Source organism: Xenopus tropicalis, chromosome 2 (assembly GCF_000004195.4).
Source record: "Xenopus tropicalis strain Nigerian chromosome 2, UCB_Xtro_10.0, whole genome shotgun sequence".
NCBI lineage: Eukaryota > Metazoa > Chordata > Amphibia > Anura > Pipidae > Xenopus > Xenopus tropicalis.
The window spans coordinates 18,322,436-18,339,248 of NC_030678.2; the positions used below are offsets into that span (position 1 = coordinate 18,322,436).

Here is a 16,813-nt window from a genome sequence, read left to right on the forward strand (position 1 = left end):
CCCTGCCCATCACATAGGTGTTCCCCTATTCATATAGAGCGAATATAGTGTATTCCATTGAGATACGGGCAGTTGAATGTGGCTGGTAATGGAATGCTCCAGCATAGTTTTGCTATGTACACAGGGATACCATAAGACTTTGCCAGCCTTTTCTACATTCCCACTCCACCCCCTGCTAGCATCAGGAACACGCTAATATCCATAAGTGTTTGTTCCATAATACAGTGTGACCTTTCACTGCCACAAGGTTATAGGAACTGTCCTGGACAAAAGCCTGGGGCCACCACCAGAACAGTTACATAAATGCGCCATGTCCAACGTGCAGGCTTGTTTATTAAAGAAATGTTCTGTGCCCATTCTCGGATCCAGTTCTTTTCCTATGTTTTTGTAAATGAACCCAAGGGGTCAGAACTGCAATTGTGTTTTGTTTATCCTTGAAACTGTACCAGGGAGCCAATGTCCGTGTATTATGTTAGGCAGCTTGCAGTTGCACCTGGTTCCTCTGACGTCTGCTCGCCATGCTCATCGCTACGGTTCAGTTCTTTGTCTGTCATCAGGACTGTAGAGTCCATGGTTCTACAACTTGCTGACTAAATCTTGTGTTTGTGATTTTTTTTTTTAGACTTTTGCCTGGCCTATTGTGAAGCTGACTGCAAGTCGTACTGCTGCGATGGAACGCCGCCATATTGCTGCTCATACTATGCCTACATTGGCAATGTCCTCTCGTAAGTACAATCTGCTCTCTAATTAGACACAATATTAAATCATATAGAAATATAAAGAATCCATAACTTGCCCAAAGACATGAGTAAATCAACACTTGCATTTTTCTTTTCTAAGAAGAATAAAGTCCACTCACTGTAGAGGAGCATGAAGTTGGCTGCCTTAGGGGGACTTTTGGGGCCCAGAATGAAGGCCAGTTGGGGACATATTTGGGTAGAAAGCCCATCTGCTCTCCTTGATATTTTGGAATTGCAGCTTGAAGGTCCATGAGAACAATATCTTGAATGAAACCTAAGACAGTAGGCAAGTTGGGCATATATTTAGGTAGAATGCCTATCTGCTCTCCTTGATACCACTGGAACTCCAGCATGAAGGTCCATTACAGCAGTGTTTGGAGTGAACACTCAATCTGCTTTCCTAAATATTCTTGAAACTATGAGCTGAGGGTCTGGTCCTCCAAGGGGATTTGAACCAAAAAAGTCTGATAACCCATTGAAAGTAGAATAAAGGGATTAGAGGAAATGAACCAGGAGATGTAGAACAAATGAGTGAGGGTGGGGGGTTTATACATGTATTTTCATCTTATGAATATACAGGTATCGGACCCCTTAAGCGAAAACCCATTATCCAGAAAGTTCCGAATTACGGAAAGGCCATCTCCCATAAAATGGTTTCTTTTTTCTCTCTAATAATAAAACAGTACCTTGTACTTGATCCCAACTAAGATATAATTACCCCTTATTGGGGCAGAACAGCCCTATTGGGTTTATTTAATGGTTAAATGATTCCCTTTTCTCTGTAATAATAAAACAGTACCTGTACTTGATCCCAACTAAGATATAATTACCCCTTATTGGGGGCAGAACAGCCCTATTGGGTTTATTTCATGGTTAAATGATTTTATTAGCAGACTTAAGGTAGGAGATCTGAATTATGAAAAGACCCCTTATCCGGGAAACCCCCGCTCCAGAGCATTCTGGATAAGGGGTCCCATACCTGTACATTGTGCATGAGTGTATATACAAAATACAGTGCAAAGCAAATGTAAAGCCAATTCCGTTGCGGCTCATTTGTAATGCTAATAGAAACCCCCTGTCTTTATACAGCATTTCAGTGCTGGGATCACAGGGTACAGACCAAGCCTGCCCTCAGCCTTAACGTATTTGCATTTTCCGTTCTTGGTGTGTATTTGTGACATTTCGGACACAGTCCGCGCTACTGCACGTAATTCCCCATCCGACAGGCGCTCATTAATTTGTTAATATTAATTCTCCACAGATGACACCTGGGGCATGAGACTTGCTATTGGTTAATAATGCAAAAGCCCCCATAACCTCATTTACTCATTAAAAGAGCAATATTATGACTTTTTTACCATTTTCTGGGCCTGATTCACTAAAGTGCGATTTAACGTGCGCTATTTATAGTGTGCGTTAAAAATTTTACCACGTCTTAATTTTGGCGATTTTTCGCACGATTCACTATAAGCATACTCGCGCTTTTTTACGCGCGATATTGCATGCGTTATTTAACTCGCGAAGACTATTTCAATGCGGTATTTGCTGGTACATGTGCTAAATTACGCCCGCGAATAGTCACCGCATATGAATAGTAGCTTAGAAATAGTTATAAAAATTGTCGCCGCATATAAATGGTGTATATAAATATTAGCCACATATAAATGGTAGCATATAAATGGTAGCATATAAATAGTAGATGCTTATAAATAGTAGCCACTAGTGATGAGCAAATGTGTTCTGGTTATCTTTAGTGAAAAATTAGCAAATCTTTCGAAAGATCCACGAAACGGCAAAAAAATTGTTGCTGTGACTATTATTTTTTGACGCTTGTATAAATTTTTGTATGTGCGGTGAATTTTTGCGTGGCAAATTTTTTCAGGCGTTTTGCCATTGGCGGATTGTTTTGCGAAACGCATGAAAAAATCCGCCGCAAAAAAATTCAACGCACGTCCAAAAATTCGCTGCGAATCCATGCCTGGTGAAATATTTCATCACTTGTAGCCAAATATAAATAGTCGCGCAAATGAACGCACGCCATGTTAGCCATACACGCCAATACTTGCAGAAAATTACTGTATTAAAAATGACCATTTCGCTGCAAACTGGCGGCTGCGTCACTCTAGGGGAAACACATACTTGAATAAATAAAACTGTAAGTCCATATTTTATTGCAAAAAATCATTTACTGTACTTTTGTATAATTTTTCGCCTGCCTGTAGTAGGTGTTAATTTTCGCATAGCCGAATGCAATATTTAGCGCGCAAAAGTTATAGTGAATCATGCGATCATATTCTTTTCAGCACGGAAATGAACGTATGCGGTAAAACTAGCGCGAGAAATACTGCATGCGAAAATGCGACTTATCGCATGCGGTAATGCTGTAGTGAATCGCGCGCTAATTGTCGCGTCTTTTTTACCGCAAAAAAGCGTGCGATAAACTTTAGTGAATCAGGCCCTCTGTGTTTTATACACAAATCAAGTAGCATAGGATTGTATTTTTTATTTTTTTTGCACTTGGGTTATTTACATGTGTATGTGAGGGGGGCGGGTCTGAAGTGCTCTGATGAGAAAAGCTTAGGCAAAAAGCTCTATGATACAGTGCCCTCCAGTGGCCAAAGAAAAGCTCTAGAAAGCATGTCCATATTGAGGGAAACTTATCTTTGGGTTCAAATCCGCTGATATTCTGATTTAACTTTCTGATAACAGTATTAACCCCTTCCCCCACCCTCATATGTTTAGGGGCCCATGTGCGGAGCAATGGTCATCCAGTTCTGTGGATGTTGGATGACCTTGTCATTGACCGTAATAATATCCAGCTTATTGGAGGATGCTGGGAGTTGTGTTTCAGCAACAGCTGGGGTTATTACTGACTTTAGACGAAGAACAAACAATGAAATAGAACGACTTAGATATGAGCCGAGCCCTGCACCCACTGGGATAGAACTAAGGGTCAGAGGGTTAGATAAAACCACAACTGTATTCCCAGCTGCCGCCATGTTTGTGTAAAACCAGAGGTCCCATTGGAGGCAGCTTGGAACACAGTGGATTTATGGATATATAGCTGTGATTCTCGCCCTGCTCCCTTTCATAACAATGGGATCCTAGAGAGCTGTAACCATAAAACTGGGGAGTGATGTTTTAGCAGCTGTTGTTTTACTGTCGAGTTCATTAGCTTCTCCATTAGCTTTTTCCATGAATGTCAGCGAAGGGGTTGCACCCTAATTACTGCCAGAGGTGGCAATGGGGAAATTCTGCATATTTCAGTCCATTTTGAATAATGAGATTAAACAGAGTTGTATTGTACAGTGGAAATGTACACAAGAAATTCATGTTTTGATGCATGAAGGCTTGATGGTAATTTCACTGGGGGATGAAATCTGGCACATTAACGCTCATCCTAATAGAAAAGTGTTTCTACTTTTATAGAAATATTGTGTGAAATATTAGAAATTACACTGCTGATTCTCTGCAGCCTTTGGTGGAGTTTCCCTTTAACACAGCCCATAATATACCTTATATAAGGAGAATAGACAGAGGAAGTCTTGCTCACCTTTTGTGCCTTTATGTCTGCTGTGCTGGCTATTATACCGCATCATTACTGGTAAATAGATACTGTCAGGACATGCCAGGAATAACTGGGCTGCTTCTACTTAATGCCGCTGAGTGATACATTGGCATGTGATAACAGATATCAGTCTGGGGCAGTTTCATGCTGCTGCCGCCCTTAGGGGTGAGTGAAGCACTTAGTGACCAGAGCCCCAGAAAGGCTGCAGATTGATTTACGATGCCAACAAGTACTGTACATATGGGTGTCGGAGTGTTGAGCCCCTGACTGGCATAACCAATGGCACTGTGGGCACTGGGCATAAGAGAGAAACTCTCTAACCTAAAGCTGCATCAGAACCATGCTGGGCAATAGTCCAGCCTAAACTGACTCTGATGCTGAGCCTACTCCTGGGGATCATTATAATATTGGGGTCTAATGACCAGAGATACAATGCCCTGTGTTTATTTCTTAGTCTCCTACTCAGTTGTGCAAGCTTGCATTTATCTATTGGGACTATAATCTGTTGTGTTCTTGGCCCAGTTTCAGAACGGTGCCAGTGTTCTATAGAGAGGAGGCATTTTATCTGCATTCATTGCATTGTCTAATTTAATATTTGTGACTATAGAGAAGTTTTTACTGTTCCTAGATATTCATTTAGTTGTTTATAAACCTATTAGGAATATCCAACTCCATCTTCATCTCATCTGTTTACATTATATAATTTACTGTTACCTCCAAATTATAATTATTTATTTTCCAGGTCATTAACAAAGAAATTTTTAAATCCTTTGCTCTGCCATTTACAGCTTTAGCCCAAGAATGTGTCCCCATGTTTCTTCTTTTTCAACTCTAGATAGGGTTGCCACCTTTTCTGGAAAAAATACCAACTTTCCTATATTTTTGCCCCTTTTTTCCTATTAAAAAGATTGGAATCAAACATCATGTTTTAGAATGCCAGCCTGGTGGCACCCAACCTCTAGACCATGATTGGCAGCTTGTTCCTCTATGAACTTCCAGAACTTCTATCACTGGATAGCTGAGAGTTGTAGTCCAGCAGCTTCTGGGAGGCTAGAGGTTGCCCAAGGCCAACACCATATTCTGTTCCTTTTTTTTAAGGGATCTTTTATGGCAGTGGGCTTCAGACTTTTGGACTAATGGCCTCCAACATTTGAATCCCAGTGTAAAGCCTAGCATCGAGTCAGGTACCTACGGAATACCTCCAAAGCGGAGGGTTTTTGGCAGAAATTTGAAGTCCCCCATTCCTTGACTGTGTGGTTCATCCACAGGTACCCAGCCTATGTACCCGGCTAAAGTACAATTGTGATTCCTCCCACCCACTCCCAACAATAAAGATATTCTTGCCCCTTACCCAGTTGATCTGCCTCTGGAGTAACATCACTTCCGGTCCACAGTGACATTGCTTCTGGTTTCACGGGTCCCTGGGCTGGAAGGCAAGGTAACCCACTGTGGTAGGGTCGGGTAGCAGGTCTGGGTAAGGAGCATAGTGGGTTAGTGGGTGCAGGTCAGATTGTGGGTCACTGGGTCCAGGTCGGGCACAGGTCTGCCTGACTGAAACTGTGCAGAAATCTATCACAGTGTAAATATAGGAAACTCTGTTCAGTCATTTACCTACAGTTCCAAAATTATAGGCCTTCAGGAGAGTATATAAACATTCCCCCCAAAATGTAAACCCTGTAATAAATGTAAAATTGTTCAGATTCTTCTTCTGAGCACTTTCACAATCTTCAGAGCGATTTTAGCAGTTTTTACACTGCTAATACAATGAATATGAAATCAAAGCGCCACCTGCTGTTCACTTCAGCCAACCAGACCCAGCAGCGTAAAAATAAGTGAGAAGAGAAAAGCCTTGGTTTGTTGCTCTGCTTAGAACTGACCAGAGAAATGTCAAAAGACTCTTCCCTGATCACTATTTCTCTGAGTCTCAGTTGGCTGAAATTAACATCAGGGGGTGCTGTTGATTTAGATTGAAAGCAAACACTTTCTACATGGCTGCCAACTAGGGTTGCCACCGGGCAGTGCTCAGAGGGGCTGGGCCATAACCTAATTGGGGGCATGAAAAGAGGACGGGTGATGTAAAAAGGGGCGGGGCTACAACAGCGCACTTGTGGGTTGAACAAGAGGAGATTGAGGAAAGGGTAGGATTAGGGTGGGATGAACTTAGGTGGGCAGGCCAGGGGCTAAATGTAACTACATTGCTGGTAAACTTGTAATCCCAGCCTTAGCGGGTGTTTTACCGGCTAGGGTGGCGACCCTACTGCCAACTCACACTTGTCCAAACCTCCATCCTAAATTCTTGTAACTCCTTGAGAACATTTGAGCCTCCTTCATTACCAATTTCATTTCCATAAACTGACAGTCTATGGGCCTAGATACTATTTTCTGCCATGGACGATGCTTTTGAGTATTGCTGTGAATTAAGGGGAACCCTGACCAAATGTTGGGCCACAATCGGGGTACTGAAGCCAAGAAGTCAGAAAACCATATTATTATTTAGTATAACAGTAAGTAACATGGGAGCCGGTGTGAGACTCGTTGAGCCTGTAAAGTTGAGAAGTAATTAAGGAACTAAATCTCCAGCCTGGGATCTTTGCATTTATATTGCTGTCTCAGCTTCTATTATTGACTGCGGATTTATGAGTTTGTTATTTCGCTTGTGTTCTCGCACCTTTCATTTCCTCCGCTTTTGCTTCATTGAACGGGAGGGGGCGGGCACTGGCCAATATAGATTTAAACAAAAAAAGAAATTAATTACATCAATCATTAAAAAAAAAAGACACAATGCAACATAAAGTTACTCAGGCTGACCAACTGCAGTCATAGCCACTCTCATTATAATAATGTAGTAACACCAATGAACACCAAGATGAATTTGCTCATCCAGGGGGTGCACTGACAGCCTTGAAAGATAATAATACCACTCTGCAAAAATTCAAATATAGGGTAATTCCCCAGCTAGCCCAGGATGTGCTGTAGCTGTCCCCTAGGTCCTATGGCCTAGAAGATGGATGTGTTCCCTCAGGCCCAGGGGTAGTTTAAGTTGCCTCTGCCCTTAGTGTCTTTGGACAGGAAAGGATTTGCTAGCGAGTCTGGAGCATAAGGCCCCAATAATAAGCTTCTCTAAGTCAAACCCATTAGAGAAGTTGGGGAAAGGGACCCTATGACTGAGGCGTATACAGTAAATAGTTATATGTCATAGTTACATTGGGTTAAAAAAAGACCATCACGTCCATCAAGTTCAACCCTTCCAAATAAACCCAGCACACATGTAGGAGCTGTGAGCTATATAGGATACATAGAGAACCATCAGCTTCACGTAGGAGAAGTCATTTTGGGACAGTTTCTTCTGGGGGGTTATCCTGCCTAAAGTGAAGGGACACTCAGTCGAATGGGTTCCAGGCTACGTTTAAATCTCTGACCACTAGAAGGATACCCCACTAGCACTCATTGATTATTGCCTCCCCATGTAGTTAAAAGCAGTACCTGCTGCTACCTCTTAATAAACCCATTTGATGTTCAAGAATCACTGGAGCTGGGGAAAAAGGCAATACAGCCAATAAAGGGTTACTTACAGTCTAGGGGTTGGGTTGCCACGTTTCTAAAAATATTTTTATGGGCAAATGAGGGGAAATCAGAGGGTGATGTAAAAGGGGCGGTGGTGATGCACGGGCTGAGGGAGGATGAGTTTAAAGAGATCAGGGCAGGAAAAAGGTAAAATTGTAGCAGATCAGGGGTGACAAAGGAGACTAAGGGTATTACAAATTTACCAGAAACTACGTTGGCTCATACTACTACATACATACTACTAGGTCAATAAAATACCGGCCGGATGGTGACCCTATCTAGGGGACAAACCAGGGTATGCCCCATGTGCCCCCCACCCCCAGCCAAACCCAGCCGGTACTATATTCAGAGGAGGGCACAGCTCTTTGCACTCCATTATTTAAAACCCATAGGGCAAAGGGCAAAAAAACAGAGCTTTTTGCCGCAATCTCTCTATTCCTAATTCTATAGAAAAAAAGACATAAATGGGATATTAAAGTAAGTATTTTTCCAAGCAGTTTGAGGGCGTTTGATACCAGCAGAACATGTAGCGCCAATACTCCCTCTTTCCACTTAGGAGCAGTTGCACTAAACAGACCACACAGTGTGACTTCACAACGGCTCATTCCTATTAAAGAGTCCTGATTATGCCTTAATTATACGGGAACATCTCCGCCAAACAAATTTTTTCACCCTTACATTACAAGGAGGGTGGTTCTGTATACCCAAAAGAAACATTTTCTCCTTTTATTCTCATTCCCTTTGAATAAAGCCATTGTGAGATGTGAAGTGTGAATGGTTTGTTATTTTATTGGCATATTGTCTGGGCCTGCACGATTACTGTACAGCGAGTCGTGTTTGTTCCAAATGTAAAGAGACCTGGGCACAATCACACACACGGCTGAGAATAATGGGCAGATTGGCCATAGTTCCGTAGATGACTACTAAAGTTTAGCTTGATCCTCCCCTTAGCGAGCTCCATGCGTAGTCCTAAGTATCCTGTAGTGCAATTATATTACTTGGGTACGACCCAATCATCTCTTTGGCATGGAGCTCCATCTTTATTAAACCCAAAATAGAGATGAAAAACTTTGAATAAAAAAGTAAATTGAATATTTGTAGGAGTTTCTCCACTGTATAGGGAGCCATTGTCCCATCTCTGCGCTTCAGATATCCGGTTAGGAAAGGGCATCATTACCACATTTCTCCTACCAACCCCAATTACTGTATATTATAAGCAGTAAACTAAAGCTGGCCATATACGCACCGATAATATCGTACTAAACCTCGCTTCGTACGATATTCGTATGGCAAGTCTGTGAGTCGACCGATAACGCAGGAGGCTGCTGATATCGGTCGACTAACTGATTGGGCCAGTTAAAAGATTTTGATCGGGCGCCATAGAAGGCGCCTGAGCAAAATCTGCCGTCAGGGCTGAATTGGCAGAAGGAGGTAGAAATCTTATTGTTTCTACCTCCTTATCTGCCGTTTCAGTCCTGAACGGTTAGTGGCAGATTGTACGATCCTTGAAAGATCTAAAATCGCCACGTGTGTGGCCACCTTAAGACTTATAATAAAATGCAAGGGATTTGTAATGTCTCTTTTGTTGGAACAATTCAAAATCAGACTCAAAAATAGATGTCATTGAAAGTGGGTGAATTTCTGTGCCAGAAATGCTGGGTGCCAAAGTCACCCCTACATGATTCTCACCAGTCTTTACGGGTATAGTTTGGGCCCTAGACATTGCGAAGGTCCCTCCTCAGAGTGGGAGAAGCAGGCAGGTTGCACACAGACACACAGACAACGTGGGTGGCGGAGATTCGTGAAGGCAAACAGCGTATTTGTTTAATGAGCTTCTTTGTGGCTTTTGAACTTCAAATTTCTATAATCTGCCATTATCCAGCCTGAAATGTAGCATGCTGTCTGATTGCCTAGAATAAAGGATAACCTGAGGCTGCATGTTATTGTCAATATTTATGTCTTCAGGCGCTTTCTTGATCATCTCCAAGTCTGCCGTTCCAGCCATTGCAGGGCTGCCGCAGTAAGTAAACTAAAGGTCCCCATACACGTTGGAATTCGCAAGATCGCCAAGCGAGCGAATCTTCACCCGATATCCCCACCTACGGGTCTGGCCCTGGGGCCAAACGATTGAATTATATTGGCGGCAATGGGGCAGTTGGTTCGGGGACTGCATTAACTAGCCAATGCAGTCCCCGATCCGACTGAATTTTCTAACCTGGCCGATCGATATCTGGCCAATTTCAGGCCAGATATCGGTCGGGCAGGCCCCTCGTTTCTGCCCCTACACAGGCCGATTAGCTGCCGAATTGGTCCAAGGGACCAATATTGGCAGCTACAATCAGCCCATGTATGGGGACCTTAAAAATTCCCAAGCCGCTGCCCAACAAAAAAAATTTATCTATACTGTATTAATATCTAAAATATACTAAAAACCATTCACCTTGAAATTACTTTTTTTAAGAGTCCCTTACATGCAGTTTTATGTTAACTAAAGTATTTAAAAAAAAAGTCCCCTCTGATGGGGAGAAACCGGCCTGTAAAGGGGCAAAAAGAGGGTCAGCAGAAAATTACTTAATTGAATTCCAATCAACATTTCTGGATATATGAAAGCAACAGGGGTGGCCCTTCAGAATAATTCTATGTACTATAGGACACCAAGGATGGGATGTGTAGTTGCTAAAACCTGTAGAGAAGTGCCTTCCATTCAGATACTGTTTGGTTAAGCAATCCGTGCACAAGAATGAAAGCCGGTGATTGATTGGGGCACATTCCCTGCAGACCACCCAAGCATTGTGAGAGGGATTCTGCTTCAGGTCAGGATGTGCCGCCCCCATTCTTAATGAGTGACAACGTCTTTCCCAGCTCCTGCACAAGTGTTTACTCAACATCTGGCAGAATTTACTTTTTTTTTGTAAGAAGGGAAACCCTGACCTGAGACATTATTTATCCTAATGGGTGAAGAGAAGCAGAAATAAATTGTGTGTATATATTGTGTCTCATACCACGGTGCAGTCCATGTTTCCCTGCTTAGCATCATTATGTGCCTACGTCTGTCTTTGATGGATATTGGCTCATTTGATGGCTACTTCGCAATCTGTGTGTTTGGCCCCCATTGGGAGAGAAGAAGCCATGGGTCAAAGTCTAAAGGGTTTACAACATAAAGACCATTTACAGAGGGAGAATAAAATCACAAATAGATGTTTAAATATAAACATGAGCTTGTGGCTACTTGCTTCACCTACAGTAAAGGCTTCAGCAGAGGATTCTCCCTTTGCGGATCCCTTGAGTACCCACCAATTTGGGGGCTTTTTATATGGATTTTGGCTGAGGGTCTAGGGTTGGTCCACTTGGACCACTTTTGTTACTTTTATAAGTTTTGAACTGAGCTTGAAAGTCATTTTAGGGCAAGATTTGGGGTGAACATTTATTTGCTGTGCTAGTTATTATTGTACATGTGGCTGAATGGCTGATACATCAATAGTTATCTCTTCTTGATATCACTGTCATGTGTTAACAAGGACCCAAACCAAGTTTTGGACATCAAAGATGGACTTGAACTAAAAAAGTCTGAAAACTACTGCTCTACAGCAAAGCATGGTGGCCACATGGTGCCCCACTGCCTTGAGCCTTCACAGTCCAAAGCAGTGGATAGGGAGTAAGATGTTACATGGGGAGTAAGGTGTTGCATGAAGAGTAAGATGTTGCGTGAGGAGTAGGATGTTGCGTGGGGAGTGGGATGTTGCGTGGGGAGTGGGATGTTGCGTGGGGAGTGGGATGTTGCATGGGGAGTGGGATGTTGCGTGGGGAGTGGGATGTTGCGTGGGGAGTGGGATGTTGCATGGGGAGTAAGATGTTGCAGAAACCTCATCACACCGTCCCATATTAATAACCTCAGAACTTTCTGGATGATGGGAAGACATGTAGCTTCTCCTGCCAGAAGCCATATGCCACCCCAGCAAGAGCGCCTCCTGAGGCAGAGTGCTCCCTCTCCTCATTGCAGAAAGTCCCCACCAAATCCAGAGCTATTTTAAGATGATATCCAGTCTCTCAACCCAACTTGACCTAGATTACAAATGGAGCATTTAAACATCAATACGGCTACGTTTCCCCATCTCATATAACTTTAATACCAACCTAATATCTAACGAGCAATTTACTTAATATCATTCCCATCCCGAACACCATTGAGCTGCTTCTGAATCAGCGTTAATTCGAAATTAGCGTGCGCCATAACCCGATAACGGCTTTCATTTTAGATTAACATTGACACTGCGGAATACACCCATGAGTTGGAAACAAGAAAGACAATTACAGTCTGTTTATATTACATCAGATACTGAGCTGAGCGACTGATCTTCTTCATACAGAAATTGACTAATTGACACAACTGCAAAAAGCATTTAATTAAACGGCGGTTTCTCATGAGCGGAGTTAAAGCAATAAAATAATCCCACTGGTTCAGCAACAAAATGAAAGGGAAATGATTTTGCATTTATTTTACAAGCAGGAACAGGCTGTTTATTGTCGGGTACAGAGGAGTCTGTCACAGCGTCGCCCCCCTCGCCTTGCGTTATTAGAACATTGATCATAAATAGTGCGGCTTTGTGGGATAAGGAATGACCCCACTCTTTTGCAGTTTATATGAATGATATTTTTATTCTTGTTTTCAAGATATTAGCAGTTCTTACACTACTACTGAATTTGAAACAACAACACCACCTACTAGTTTGCCAAGTGGACTAGAGACCCTCAATGGGTCGGGTACCCTACTGTAAGGGCGGTTCCAAGGTACTCTGTCTGGGTATCTGGGTAAAGTGCGGCTTTTAGATCTCCCACCCACCCCCAAGGATCACCATTTTTTTTCTCCTCAACAAGGGTCCCTTTACCAGGTTGATCCTCCTCCGGAGTGAAGTTACCCCCAGTTCAAGTGATGTCACTTTCGGTTTTACGGGTCCCAGGATGGATGGTAAATAAACTCATTGCAGGTGGATAGTAGCGGACCAGGGTAGGGAGCAGGGCAGGATGGTGGGTCAGGTCAGTGGGTCAGTGGATGCCTGTTGAGAATGGGTCTGCCTAATCAGACATTCAGAAAATGACATTTGTGAGTAAAGGAAAGTCTTGTGATGTTGCTTTGCCCTGATGGTGTAATGTTGTTATTGAGAGGAGAAGAGTCATCTGATGTTTATCTGGTCAGTTCTAAGCAGAGTAACATCACAAGATGTTCCTTTTCTCACAAACTTAATTTTCTGACCAGTCCAAAATGAAAATGATATTTCAAATTCATTATATAAGAGATGTAAAGAACTGCTAATTTTTCTGTTCTCAGTACAGATGGCCAGGGGTGCCACAAAACCTCTGTGTGAGAAACAAAAAAGCTGGACCCTTGCTTTCTCTATATGTGCCTTTATACCTAGGAGATGCCATATTGCTTTCATACATACATTCTCCATAGATCCCTTGTGCCCCATCTTCTTCTTTGCCCATGTAATTTGGAGTATTCCGATACAATTGCAGCCTCATTGTTGTCTGTCTGGCAGCATTCATAGAATAATTGTTTTTAAACCCGAGATATATTGATTTGGAATTAAAGCGGAAATAGAGCCTAAAGTAGAACTTACAGTAAAATTGCCCTGAGTGCTCTTATGAGCACTTTCATATGTTTTTTCATTTAATAATACTAGCATTTCATACATGAAATGCAAGCTGAGTGCCCCCTGCTGTTCGGCACAGGAGAGGGAAGCAGGGACAGTCCCTTAATGCTTATCAGATCAGTTTTATCGTATATATGTGACAGGAGGAGCAATAGAAGGGAGTAGATTGACATCAAGAGACATTTCCACCTTGGTTGAAATTCCATTTTGCTGTTCTGCCCGACCCATGCTGACCAGCAGGGGGCACTCATGTTGCACCTTATGATATCTGCAGTGTAAGAACTGCTAATATCAAGAAATTGGGGGGATAATAATTAATGTGATTTGCAGAAGAGCATTTCGACAAATTTTACAGCTATACAAAGAATTCAGTTAAGCAGTGTGTATCCCCTTTGTAAGGAAGAATTATTCTTATATAAATATTTATTAAAAGATATAGTCAGTGTTTCATTTTTTCAGTCACCAAGTGAATGCATAATGCTCGTTCTGCTATGATCAGAACTAATAGTTATTCAGTGGGGCCATAATCTCCCTTTATAAGCAGAGATTTACAGGTATAGGATCTATTAACCAGAATGCTCAGGATCTGGGGTTTTCCAGATAAGGGATCTTTCCGTAATTTGGATCTCCATAACTTAAGTCTGCTAAAAATCATTTAAATGTGGAATAAACCCAATAGGCTTGTTTTTCCTCCAGTAAGGGGTAATTATATCTTAGTTGGGATCAAGTACAGGTACTGTTTTATTATTACAGAGAAAAGGGAATCATTTAACCATTAAATAAACCCAATAGGGCTGTTCTGCCCCCAATAAGGGGTAATTATATCTTAGTTGGGATCAAGTACAGGTACTGTTTTATTATTACAGAGAAAAGGGAATCATTTAACCATTAAATAAACCCAATAGGGCTGTTCTGCCCCCAATAAGGGGTAATTATATCTTAGTTGGGATCAAGTACAGGTACAGTTTTATTATTACAGAGAAAAGGGAATCATTTTTAAAAATTTGAATTATTTGTTTATAATAGAGTATATGGGACATGGCCTTTCCGTAATTCTGAACTTTCTGGATAACAGGTTTCCGGATAAGGGATCCTTATACCTGAACTTATAAATGTACCATACAAACAGCAGGTTTGCCCGGCAATAGCTTGGAGTTATTACACCGCCTGGGACATATGTGCCACCAGCAGTACATTTGGGTTGATTTCTATGGAGTCCCCCCTGTCTCAGGGCTCGTTTCTTGAGTAGCCTTGTCAGGGCCCAGCAGCTCATCTGCCGCACAGAGCAGGTTCATAGACACCTCTCAGGGGCTCAGTCAGGCAGAACAGACGGGTCTCTGTCTACTTCATTAAGCAGCCGAATGCACAGACGCCTCTCTGGATACACAAAACCTTGTTTAGCATTTAAGCACCATACGGCAGGGAAAATAGGACATCTCTACCTCTATTTTCCGCATGATGCTGCCTGAGACGGACTTAAATATTTTTTTTCCACAGTTTTTTCCATTCCATTTGAAATTTTCCATTTTTTTTCTTATAATTTAAACTGAGAATGTTTTAATGAAATTAGCTGCAATTCTAATAACCACCTGCAGGCTGCAGCGTCGAGCAAAACCACTTGTAGTCCTGATTTCAGTGCTATTCAGAGAAATGCAAATGCCCAGTGAACATTTTCAGTTTAATGCATTTTCCCTTAATCACCTGTAGTCTCTATTCTTCAGAAATAAATGAACAAGGCCAACTTAACAATGGAATGGATGTATTTGCAGCTCTAGGTGCATCTTTAAGACTCCCGCAGGGGGCAAAGGGCTTTGCCAACATAATTGTTATATAAATTGTCTGTATTTGTGCTAATGCATTTAATTTAGGGTATTTTTCAGTGCGCAATAAGTTTGCAGCCCCTATTGGTGCACTGCTGGCTTCATAAACAGGGCTTGATACAATATATTTATTGCAGGTATTGCCCCCTGCTGGATCCTACAGGAAGTATTTTATACAAGTTACAGATTCCCCTGGTAATTAACGTGGCCGTTACATAGGGGAGTTGGTGGATCATGACTCGCCAGCCAAGCGGCTGGTATAAAAGCCCTCTCTGGCTCATAGGAACAGACTCCGGCATAATAAAAGACAGAAATAGCATAATTTATCATATATAACATCACTCAGACACAGCAATCTGGGCTCATGCAGTATTTATGGAATTGCAAATATAAAGGCAGATGACAAGGGAAACATAAAGAAGCAAGAATATTCCGGGGATATTTGAATGCAATTGCTTAGGAAATGTGTAGAGTAAAGCTCCAACAGATCATGTGTAATGACGTGCAGATCGGGGCCCCTGGGCAGGCCCCCACCTTAGGGTTATGTTCAATGCAAGCCATGGCTTTAATTAAAATATCCAGATATGGTTCCACACAGCAATCCCAGCCTTCTTCTTGCCATGGGATTTAGTCTAATGATTGGATGGGAAACCGCAGCCCTGGCGATGCTCACGTCTCCTTAGGAATAGAGAATAAAGGGAGGGATAAGGGGCACAAAGCTATGTGGCACAGGGATAAAGGGGTTTTGATTAAGTTCTAAAAATGGGGTAATTATGTGCTGGCAGCACCATTATATGTTACCCCAGAAAATCCTACACTCTAGTATTCTTAATGTTGGGATCCTATGATAAAACACTATGCAACTGCGAGAGAAATCCAAATTCTCCATTAGTACCTGTTTCCTTTGTGCGCATTGTTCCATTGGCTTCCATCAGCCGACCAATGAGAGCAGTCCTTTGCGTACGCGCAGGCTAGTCTGTTTGCTCAGGGGTTAAAAAAAGGCAATGGCTCAGGTGGCTTTGTTTGCGTTGGCTTTCCCCTAGTGACCAATCAGTAGTCACTATATATAGAGTATGGGTACAGAGTATTAATAAATTCACAGCTTACTAGGCCTGCCTGTTGTAGTGAAGGAGCCCACAGCATGACAGATTTTATATAGACAAAGACTACTCTGACCTGTGTATAGGATTCCAGAGCCAATTTTACCCATAATACCCTAAAGTACACGGCAGGAGATATACAGTGTTCGTTTAAAAAATAATGTCCCCAGAACCCATGGCAGTATCAGTAGTGCCAATTCCATGTATAAGACCCCAGAACCCATAGCAGTATCAGTAGTGCCAATTCCATGTAAGACCCCTGAACCCATGGCAGTATCAGTAGTGCCAATTCCATGTATAAGACCCCAGAACCCATGGCAGTATCAGTAGTGCCAATTCCATGTATAAGACCCCAGAACCCATGGCAGTA

At 42.3% G+C, this 16,813-nt stretch overlaps 1 protein-coding gene across 1 annotated transcript in view; it reads left to right on the forward strand.

Annotated features, from left to right (window-relative positions):
- The window catches only part of cyyr1 (cysteine and tyrosine-rich 1), a 42,208-nt gene that overhangs the window by 13,206 nt on the left and 12,189 nt on the right, over positions 1 to 16,813 (forward strand). The window contains 1 exon segment of the mRNA NM_001016493.2: positions 623 to 725. Within this exon segment, the coding sequence (NP_001016493.1) occupies positions 623 to 725 (103 nt within the window).